General features: G+C 38.9%; 1 protein-coding gene across 1 annotated transcript; it reads left to right on the top strand.

Moving 5' to 3' along the window:
* Positions 1–299: 299 nt before the first annotated feature.
* Positions 300–11,187, top strand: LOC128746312 (uncharacterized). The gene is made up of 4 exons (XM_053843361.1): positions 300–396; positions 10,218–10,391; positions 10,470–10,667; positions 10,943–11,187. Exons 1-4 carry the CDS (start codon positions 300–302, stop codon positions 11,185–11,187), a joined length of 714 nt encoding a protein of 237 aa, XP_053699336.1.
* The last annotated feature ends 677 nt before the right edge of the window (positions 11,188–11,864 follow it).

The raw sequence follows: 11,864 nt of genomic DNA on the forward strand, positions 1-11,864 counted from the left end.
CCAGCCTGTTGAATAGGCATTTCAAGCGCGCTTGGAAGGAAAGCAGACATGCGCTTGTTTTACCGTTTCACGGCAGGACACGGCAGCGCTTCTCAGGACTCGTGGACGGTTCATATAAAAGGTGCCAGCAGCTAGCCGAACGGTACCATTCGATTGCAAGAACTGCAAGTTATCTGGCCGAACATCTTGGCCTTACCGGTTCCTCAAATCCAACCACTCTGAGGGGACTCAAGGTGGGCGAGGATCGCAGCATAGTGGTCAAAGAACAAAGTGAACAGAACAGAATATCCTTCGGTAAAATGCTTCCGGTGTCACAATTAAAAATGCTAGTGTACGTCTCGTTATTTCTGGTTGTGCTTTCCACGGCCAAGTTGTGCCACGGTGCTGCCGCCGATGGTGAGTGAAGCGAGCAAAGCTGATTTAATTCAACGGAATAATAACCGACCGGTGCTGTGCCGGATTTGCGCTGGATAATTGCTGGTGTTGCGAGATGGACCTCCGATGACAGATGATAATGTGTTGTGTGCAAATCGGAAACTTAGTGTAGGCGGTGGCAGCTTACAGCGTTACAGTGAAATTTTGAGCTATTTTATTTGAACAAACAATTTTATTCGTTGTGTGTAAATTTGCGAAGGGAATCGACGCGAGAATAGATGTTGTAAACGTTTTATCGTAGCCCCAGCAGAGGGGAAAATATCTCAAGCACTGGGTATTTACGTCTTCCAAAAACTCGTTGTCTACAGTCGAGAAGGTATCCTGTGCAACAGCCTCCAGTAAATGTTTATCGAATCATTGCTCAAACAGATCATATCATGATTGGGTTTTGTAGACTTAAATCACAAGCTCACAGGCCCAAACAAGTGATGCATACGGATATTTAAGCCAAGCCAAATTTTTGGCCACTACTCAGGAACAAAACAATACTATCGTTAAATTTTGTTCATTAAAAGAGGATGAATTGGCAAATAAGAAAAAAAAATTGTGGAAAAATTTGTGCAGATAATATTTTTCCTGCGTAGCTAAGAAAATTTACTTACAATTTCATCAAAGGATATTTACTCTGCGATGCTTTGTTCCAGAGATATGACTTTTTGAAACAAAGAAATTCCTAGAACAATCAAGTTTTTCGAACAAAACTCTACAATAACAAAAAAAAAATGCCATCGTGAAATTTTTGTCACTAAACGAAAATGAATTGGCAAATAAGAAAAAATATTTTGAAAATTGTCCAAAATTTAGGACATGGTTTTTCGACTTTCTTTAGAATTTTCCAACGTCGTGGATAATTTTACGAAAAACTTTTTCCAACTGATATTTTTCCTAGATTACTGAGGAAATTTTCTTGTATCTTCAATAAAAATAAACTATTGTTCTACGGTGCTTGGTTCAAGAGTTCCTGATTAACTTTCAAGTATAGTGAACCAAAATCTTCAACAAAATGGTGACCAGTGACCAGTCTCCCTAGTTTTATTTTGCTATACTAAGTTACCAGGGCTATTTAAGAATCTCGTTTTTGTTATTGGTTGCTGGTTTTGCCAGGAAGCTTTTACATATATGACGGATTTCACGCCAACTCGACCAGAGGTTGGCATGACCCTCTCAGAATTTTATGAAACGTTGTGTGTGTAAAGAGTTCATGTAAATAAACATCTTTGCATACTTAGTTTTTCGAAAATTAGTCTAGGCTAACTTTTGGAAAGGGCTTAATTTTTTTTCTCTTTTTTATTATAAAAAATATAACTCGAAAACTAAAAGACCTACAAAAAATTATCTATGGGTGTCTTTTAGAAAATCGAATTTTCATAAAAAAAATTCTGAAAAAAATAAAAATTAATTGCTATTCTGAGAAAAAAGCATTTTAAAAAATAAAAATCGATTTTCCAAAAAAGGCCATCTCAGAAATTGATAAAAATATTTTGAAGATAGATAATTATATGGACTACAATTCTTCCATACATCACAAAATGGGCATATTTAAGGGAAAAAAGTTTTTCTTACAAAAACTTTTCCGGAAAAAAGGTATTTCAGTATTTTCGAAAATTATAGCATCTACAAAAAATGATCAATGAGTGACTTTTCCAAAATTTGCTAATTTTCATAAAAAAAAATCCAGCTTTTTACACTCGAACAACAAACAATCATGGATGTTTCCATAGTAACTCCGTTAGGGTAAACTCGACGCTCCTGAATGTCAAAAGATTGTGCCCACTTGTGCCCAATATCCACCATTATCGCTCGTGGAAAGATGGATACTGAAAATAATAAAAACCATTTCCACACTGAGAAAAAAAGCATTTTAAAAACTAAAATTCAATTTTCCAAAAACGCCAATCTCGGAAATTGATGAAATTTGTTCTGAAATGTAGATATTTATAAGGCCTACAAATCTACTGATCTAGGATCAATTGTCGTAAAAAATCTTCAACTAAAAGAAAAGTTAACGAAATCACAATAAACAGGAGGTGTATTTATCAGCCATCCTTGCCTGTGAAACAAGCCGATCACGATCAAGAAAATGTATGGGGAAATTCGAATTTGAAACTATTTAGTGATTGAAAAACAAACTTATAATAAAAACCACACAACTGCAACATCCATTATGAATCGATTGGTATGCAAATCAGCAAAATCCTTTTAGAATTGACAGAGCTTTCACCGTTCGACATCTTTCATAGTGTCGTGGCGGTAACTAAGTAGAATCCAAATTAAGGAATGACACCATGTAAGATTTAAAATGTGTTCCTCAAAAAAGTGAAACTTAAATTTCGAAAACCAAAACCATATTTTGCTCGGACAGTTTTGCCCAAGTGTTTGCTATATGATATGCTTTATTAAATTTTACGCGTGCTTGTGTGTAATTGGGTTTTACCCTTCCTTCCATGATAGCGCACAGTATTCCAAAAGGGCGAAAAGTGAAACTTTTTCCTAGTGTCTTTTGCTTTCATTTTATCATTTATGGTCTTCAGCACTTTGCTTCATATAAATATCCCCCTTAATCTAAAACTGTCAAAAGTTAGTCATCGCTTACTATAGTGAAAATAAAAAAATAACTTTTTTGTATTAGGAAATATAGACATAGTTTCTTCGGCAATGTTGAAAATAATGTAAAAACAAGCAACTTTACTGAAGAAATAAAATTTCTATCTTTATCGAGTATTGAGCTATAGGGCATATTCTTTAAAACTACTTTAAAAATTAGTTTTTCAGACTTAGCTTTTCTTTGTTGCATTTTACGAGAATACAATGTTCTAGGCAATTATCGAAGCACTCAAAATGCACGTTTTAGCAGAAGACCGTAAATCTTTTGGGCCTTTACTTGCTGAGTTATCGCATATCCAAGCTATAAATTTCCATAGCTTCACGAGCCCATGGGGTAAAATGGGGCAAGCGGATTTATGAAATCAGCACTTCATCTTAAAGCTTAAGTCGAGTACTATAAACTTGTATGATTTCCGCTTGTCCTCAACCACCCAAATGAGAGTACGGCAGCCATACGTTTTTTGTGTTTCCCATTCGCTATAGACTCGATTCACATCCATTCTTTTGTGTTAGTAGATAGACACATGGTTTCTTCGGCAAAGTTATAGAAAATAAAAAGGCAACTACTTTGCTAAAGGAATCACATTTCTATCTCTATCGAGTGCAGAGCAATTCTTTACAAAGTGGTGCAAAAACTGTGCAACGCTGTCCCCAATTATAGCCATCGCTAGCGCAGACAACCAGTGCATTTAACTATATGAGTCATTTTTGTACTGTCAATAGGCCTTATCGGGATAATATAGAATTCAACATGAACGGATTCCGTGCAGTCTAAATGCAAGTATAAGGGCTCCAAAGAGCTGCCGTCTTCAATGATGAGCGTACAAGTACGTAATACAAAGCTCTCAGGCAGTATGGATCACGAAACTCATTTGCAATTCTCATTATGAATCCCAGCTTCTTGCTTTCTTTGGAACTAATGCTGTTGTAGTGGTCCTGGAATGTAAGTTCGGTATCCAATAGAACACCAAGCTTCTTGACGACTACTACGCGTTGCCGTTTATAGGCTTCATTTACAGTTTTTTGCTCAATAGATGTTCATTTGACTGTAGCACCTCAACTGAACAAAATTCGAAAAAGTAGTGTTTACGGCAATTGTAGAGCTAATTATTATCTACATTATTGTTGAAGAAAGCTTAGTTTAATCTTTTGTATTTACGGCGCTATGCGCTATGGTAGAAACCCCGTTGGTAGCCAACTGAGCGCTCTTTTTGCTACCAACGGGGTAGTAGCCCCACAGCGCCATAAATACGAAAGATAGAACTATTCTTTCTTTAACAATTATGTAGATAATAATTAACTCTACAATTGCCCTTTACATTACTTTTTCGAATTCTGTTTAGTTGAGGCGCTGCAGTCAAATACAAAAAACCGAGAATGAGACCTGTTTATAACTGATTACGGAGTACTTGGCAACGCTAATGTTGAGCCGGTTGCATACACAACATCCGTAAAACATATCGATCAGCTTTTGTAATTCAATACAATCAGCAACTGAGCGAACTGCAAGGTAGATTTTGAGGTCATCAGCATACTTCCTGGAGGGAGTGTCATGCAGATATCGTTGTAATACACCGAAAATAGCAAAAGTCCGATGTTGCTGCCCTGAGGCTCGGCTGAGGTACTCCGGAAGTCGCAAAACTCAATGCTTCCCAGTTTCACAGAAAGACAGCGGGTTTCAAAGAAAAATTTCAACCAACGGACAAAGGCAGCAGAAGCACCGAGAGGCTTTATTTTGGCTAGAAGCATGGCTTGGTCAATACGATCGAACGCAGCTTTGATGTCAGTATATACCGTGTCGACTTGTGCAGCACCTTCTATATGTTGTAGACAAAATAAACTGAACTTCACCAGATTTGTGCTATTCGAGCGACCAGGAAATCAGGCCATGCTGATCAGTTGCGATGTATTGCGCAAAACTTCTGTGCAACGAGCCACTGATAAGGATCTCAAATAATTTCAAGCCAGCACAAAGCGGCGTAATCCGGCGATAAATGGCAATATCGTTTTTGTTTCCCTTTGTAAACACAGGAAATATATAGGATCTTTTCCAGCATACAGGAAATGTTTCCTGAAGAACCGATTAATAATAATAATAAAATGTAGAAGTTTCGAAAGAGTAGATGCGCAATTTTTCAGTAAAATCGAAGATATTTCTTTCGACCCGAGAGACCCGGGATTTCAACTGCTTCAAGGCAACTTCAACTTCATATTGCGTGAATCTAGTTATGTTTATATCGCACACGTTATGTTTATGTCTTAATAAAAGACACGAGCACATAGAATCACGATAGTCTTCTTATAAAATATGCAATGTAATGTTAAAATCAAAAATGCTGTAAGCGAGATTGAATGCATTGGCAATGCTACGGATTGGCTCATTTTGCCCGTATTGTCGAATACGAGCTGTGATATGTAAAAAGTGACGTTGACGTCTATGCTCTCTCTGGAGCATAGAAGTAAAGCTGCCGGAGTAGTTCAGGCGAATCGACTTCCGAAGTGATGATCTTAACAGCAAAGAGAGTGTGTGCAATCTTCTCCTTTCTAGGGTATCAATTCCAAGTAGCCGGAAGCGATCAGTGTATGAAAGCAGGTTGGCGACATCACGCCATAGCACCTAACGAATTGCGCAAGCACAGCGGGACGCAAGAGTCTGAGCCGCGGAGATTTTGAATATAATGGCCAAGTTGTCTGTTAGCTTTTGTCAGAATATCGTTGTAGTGAGATTTGAAGGTCAGCTCGCAGTCAAATGCAGCTCCTAAATCTCTAATCTGATAAACAATTCAACAATAAACAATAAACAGCAATTGAATACGCAAGCATGATCGATTTCTGTCTGCGATAAAAGGTTATCACATTGCATTTGTTGGTGCTAAGTATTAAAAGCAGAGGGACTGTGCACAAGACACGACCGCATATGTGACGTAGGACTACGTAAGTCTCTTTGTAGCGATAATAGGATGCATCCATGTATGTAATAATACGATTCTTTATGTATACAAGCTGCATACGTAACGTTTATCAAAGTAGTAACATTGTATACATTCAATCCTCAACCGATTTTGGAGTTACATCCATGAATTGATTGAATCTATTTTATTAAAACGAAACCAAGTCACATTAAACCAAACAGCAAATAAATTTTTATGATCTAGAAACATTGAATAGTGCTTTTCCTCTGGTAATCGGTAGACGGTACGCGCGAGTTTTCAAAAAGTTGAAAATTTTGCGCAAATTTTCTGCGGCTTACAAAAGAACACTGATAATAAAGCATTTACAACCGGCAGACGTTTTGGAAGTCACAGAAAATGTCGCCCGTGACCAGAAAACTTATTTTCGTCATTTGTTGGTCGTCCGCAATGGCGAAAAATTTAACTTTTTCCTCGTTGCCTGTGTTATTATGGTGTGGCCCTTAAAAGGACCACCAGGCACGGCTTGTTGCAACGGACCAACCGGAGAGCCTTAGCAGCTATGCGATCAACGAAGCCGTTCGTGTATGGTCCTGACTCACGATAAAATCACTCCAAGTGGCCAGCTGCAAGCGACGTGGGATAATTCTGGTCTTTTTGTTCTCGTAAGCAGCACTTCCGCAGTTAATTATTCCATCACGGCAGCCAGCTCCAGCATTAATAGTTTCCATTCCTCAGCAGTCGATGAATACGACTGACCGGGAACTGCAGACCTGTACGACTCGAGCGTGACTTTCGCTTGTCCTTGATGTTTTCTCCTTTGTCGCGTCCAGACATGGCAGTAACTCAGTTAGCGTTTGAATAATGCTGTTCGCTGGCTTACCTCGTATTATGTACCAGAACAAGCGACAAGAATCGGTTCCGCCTATTTTTCGTGGTCTGTCATTCCAACATCTACGTCGAAGAAAATGGAGCATTTCAATTTTAGTCTGAACAAAAGAGCAAAGTTACCAGTGAGCCGTTCACCTTTTGCTGCCAAAGAAAAATTACGCTACATATTATTACTATAGCATTGGTGATGGATAGATTTGTGTTGCTAAAGAAAACCTAGTGAAAAGCTCTAAGTTCTAAGTTTCCTAAGTTTCATCAATTACTGAAAACCGTTCTTTTAAGAATGAACAAATGCTTATACGAAGATGCATCTTCGTATGGTGTTATTAAAACAATTCCAATCCATACTTTTCAATGCATTTTAACGCTTGACCGAACACATTTATTTGGAGGTTAGAGCTGGTATATTAGTTGACTGCTTTGGTACCTTCCGAGACGGCCAACTCAACCGGTAGCAACAAGCGAACATAAGCGCGAGAGATGATCGGTTAAAAATTATTTAATATGAAGCGAACAATTGGAATCAATCGAACTGAATCGAATATCTGTGAGCGAAAATTCCTTAAATCTCCATGAACATACGTTTCGTTCTTAAAAGAATCGTTCTTCAACGTGATATGTTGGAAACTTAAGTCTTCTTTTCCGTCTTCTTGTTAAGCAACAAAACAGCTGGATGTTCGGAAAGACACTTCTCTGTGGTGACACCGGACAGCAATTTGTTCCACTCTTCGTCAAGTGACGATAATTCTGATCGTTTTGTTGTCGCGAACAGCATATTTCCTGCCAATTCCAGAACTTCAGCAGCCAGATATTCCATTACGGCAGCGAAACCACTTTCATTTCCTCAGCAGCCGATGAATACGACTGACCGGAAACTACTGCAGACGTGCACGACTCGAGCGTGACTTTCGCTTGCCCATGATGCTTTGTCAGTAAGATGTTGGCAGTAGCTTAGCTAGCATTTGCATAATGCTGTTAGCTAGCTTACCTCGTGTTATGTACCAGAGTAAGCGACAAGAATTGGTTCCGCGTATTTTTCGTGGTCCGTCATTCCATCATCTACGTTGAAGAAAATGGAGCATTTCAATTTCAGTCTGAACAAAAAAGCAAAGTTACCAATGAACCGTTCATCTTTTGCTGCCAAATAAAAATTACGCTACGTATTACTGTAGCATTGGTGATGGATAGGTTTATGTTGCTAAAGAAAACCTAGTGAAAAGCCCTAAATTCCAAATTTCCTAAGTTTCATCAATTACTGAAAACCGTTCTTTTAAGAATGAACAAATTCTTATATGAAGATGCAAAAGATGTCACTAAAACTGCTAATACTAATACTGCTTATATGAAGATATAAAAGATTGTTGTTCTCCGCTGATCACAATAAAGTATTGGGTTTGGTTTCAATTCATTCTCCTGCGCATTTGTTGCGGTCAATAGTGTTTAATTTGATGTTAACTTGGTTTCAATTGCTATCACTTGTTCACGGCAGACAAGTTTTCAATGTGACGATTATTGAAATTGAAATAACTGCGGCACCGCTCGTGTTGCCGTTGGTGGTACATCACAATAAGGAATTATCAAACCAATCAGCAATAAACGAGAAAGGGTAGGATTGCATTTAATTCTCTTGTAACTTTGTTATAGTAGAATTAAATGGAATTTTCCATCAACTTTCTCGTTGGTTCCTGAATTGTATCAAAACTTATTCGAAAATAATTGGAAATTATTCCAACCAATCACTAAGCGAGAAGTTACACCTCGACGAAGAGTTGAACAAACTGCTGTCTAACTACCGAGTAAGATTTATTTTCAATTTTTCAATGGCGCGCATTGAAAATCAATAGTTTACAATATTTTTCAATTCGATTTTCCGATCTATTGGTGTAAATAGCTTGGAAATCTATTAGGAATTGACTGAATTATTAACCGAAGCGTGAAAACGCATTACCACTTTGATGACGTAATTTCCAACAACCAATCACGAAGCTAGGATTTCTAGGTGGACAAGGCTTCATTATTCCCAATTTTTCAATAGTGCGCACTTAAAAATCAATAGTTTTCTTTATTCGCGTAGATCCGTAGAAGATTTTCCGATCGATTGGTGCAAAAATATTTAAAATCGATCGGGAAACCGCTAAGGTATTAGCGCTCAAAATCTTTCATTTTTCGTGACGCTCGCATTTTTCGATTTTTTGGAATGACCAGGAAGGTAGCTCCTGAAAGACGTAGTCCTACGTCAAAAACTCAAATAATTTCTTACTCTTCCAGAGTATGTTATACTTCTAATAATGAAGCTAAGAGTCATATACATTACCAAAATCAGGCTATCTAAAAATTAGTCTAAGTGGGAGTCGAATGGGGATAAAAACTTCGATCCAAAACTGTTAATCATCCAACATTTTCGAACCGCTTCAAGATTGATTGAATTGTGTTTCAACTCCGCATGTCTAGACGAACCCTTTTTTTTTTGTTCCCAATGGACGACATGTTAAGTGCAGTATAAATTTCGAAGAAAAAATATCATTCATTTACCGGGTATGTGACTGTCAGGTTCAAAGTCAAGCAGCAAACCCAATCCGGGATGTGCCAACCCCTGACCCCATAGATTGAGAAAAGACTGACTGCCGAGAAGCACCTTTTTTGTTCTTCAGAAGCTGGTTTTGTTTGAACAGAATTTTAACCGTTAACGTATATGCTCTGTTTGACAAGTATCTCTTGTTTTAGTCTTTTCTGTCGCAAGCACTCGATTGAAGTGCGACTGCCGTCTGAATCTTCGACAGTACAATGCTGCAGGATATACACGTTTTTCTTTTTTATTTTTTTTTTTTTTGTAGGCTGCTAACATAATTAATATTGATGTTTTAGAATATAACTACCAACCACAATTTTAAAAGGACTGGATTTTAAATTTTAAACCAACCTGAAGCGTGTCCTATTTTCTAAAGAATACAAAATAAAATCTGTTTCCGCTGAAAAGTACAATCGTAATTGAAACTTCTTCAATTCTGAATCAAACTCTCACCGATAGAGCCAGCAAAAAATGGATCTAAAATCAGTTTCTACAGCAAAGTTGGCAACTGTAGGTACACTACAGTTGTGTCGAGCATAGCCGTTGGCATAATCATCATAACGACTAAAGTCTCTATCAATTATGTTTCCCATTGTTTGTCCTTGCAACGTCAGCTTGATCTAGAACTAGTCCGGCTGGGCTCTGGTTATGGTTACCCACTGGCGGACGGAGGAGATAAGTCTCTCTCGGCCCCTCCTGTTCCCGGGCGCTGCGCTCGCAATCAAGAAGGTTTTAATCATTGTGTTGTTTTCTTTCAATTGACACGTCTTTTTTGCACCCATCGTCTCTCGAACAATACCTTTCCTGTGCGTCCGCCCGTGGGCAACAAACTCCAACAGAACTGGATGGTTCCAGCGATGCGATGCGCCACAAGCGAGGACCCACAGTAGGCTTGTTTGCATTTCCACGAGTCGGGCGATCCGATCCGGAGCTGGTGGACTGGGGCGAAGCTGCACTTCCGGTCGAGCTGGCCGATGATTATGGTAAGACGGCGTGTAATTTGGATTAGTAGGTCTGATGACAATCGCAACTGCTATTTTTGTTTGCTGCTCTCTTTGCAGGGGACTATTCGATTCGAGAATACAAACGACAAGGGCTGGTACCGTTTCCACGGGTGGGTCGTTCGGGACCGAGCTTGGCTCGCTTCTGGCCCAAGTCGATGCAGCAGAAACGTGCCGGAAACTCCGGCGCCAGCAGCGGTATGTGGTTCGGTCCTCGGCTGGGTAAACGTGCCAACGCGGCTGCCAGCGAGATCAAAGGTGAACAATTATAAATACAGGTGAATCATTGTTCAATGTTGGATGAAAACTTTAACCCTGCTTTGTTTATATTTTTCCCCGTATTTTTCAACACAAATCTTCATGTTCACTGAGATGACGAAATTAGTTTGTGGGAACTGAAAAATAGGTTCAATTCGATCTGCATGGGGTACAGCACGATGCAAACGAAATGACTGGCAATCGAATGTTTTATTTTTGTTAATGTTATATTTACATAACTAAGGATTTACTGACGGTATTTTTTCAAACGACAGGCAATGAAGTCTACACACCACGTCTTGGTCGCTCCTACTTTAGCAGACTGGTGAACTATGAACGACAATTCCAGTCATCGCTCCCTATACCACTATGTTACTTCCGGTTAAACCCACCACAGACTAAATTGTCCGCTGAAATTCCACTACCTAGCGATGCAATAACGATAACTCGAAAGGCTGGGGAAAGCTTGTTTGGAACGGGTAGCGAAGCATTCCTGATAAACAAGCTTTCCGAAATTTAGCATCCAATGGAACTTTAGCAAACAATTTGTGACCACAGTTTTTCAACCACTTATTTACGAACAACACGAAGTATCACATAGCTCAAATTGTTCACTGAAAAAAAAATTGAAGTTAAATTTTTAAAAACAACAAATAAACCCTATACAGTAGCTGCAATTGTTAGTAGTAGAAGAATATGAAAAGTTGTAAATAAAAACTAGAAGCATATTCGATTTGCATATTGAAGAAAAAAAATAGTGTCAATTTAGTTTCTGTTAAAGAATCAGCAACCAGTAAAGTACACTTACTGTATCCGAAAATTGCTTATCTCCCAGTGTCGACTCATGGTGCGCTAGCACAATCTTGTACAGCAGTGGAAACGTAATTTTCAAAACCTGCACCTAGCAAGGGTCTGCACTCCATGTTAGGAGCGGCTCACGACAGTGTCTGACTCGGTACGGGCTGCTGAATTGAGAAACGTGCTGGCTCAACGGCTAAAGCAAAGATGGGAGCTCCAGCACGAGGCTCGGAAGCGTGGCCCTCTCTGGTCTTTAGGCAACTTACTTGAAAATAAGATTACGAACAATTAAGAAAATACGACTCGGAAAATTTGGCATAGAGCCAAGCAAGCAACGTAACGGTATAGAATAAGAGTGCTAGAGCTGGAGCTACCGAGAGGTACTCGTGCCTACTGGAT

Source organism: Sabethes cyaneus, chromosome 1 (genome assembly GCF_943734655.1).
Source record: "Sabethes cyaneus chromosome 1, idSabCyanKW18_F2, whole genome shotgun sequence".
Taxonomy (NCBI): Eukaryota; Metazoa; Arthropoda; class Insecta; order Diptera; family Culicidae; genus Sabethes; species Sabethes cyaneus.

Bases quoted from the DNA above. Each gene is read 5' to 3' on its own strand.
- LOC128746312 (XM_053843361.1), top strand. From the start codon at position 300: ATGCTTCCGGTGTCACAATTAAAAATGCTAGTGTACGTCTCGTTATTT. The intron at 397-10,217 runs GTGAGTGAAGCG...ACCTTTCCTGTG, and splicing joins CCACGGTGCTGCCGCCGATG to CGTCCGCCCGTGGGCAACAA. The intron at 10,668-10,942 runs GTGAACAATTAT...TTCAAACGACAG, and splicing joins GGCTGCCAGCGAGATCAAAG to GCAATGAAGTCTACACACCA.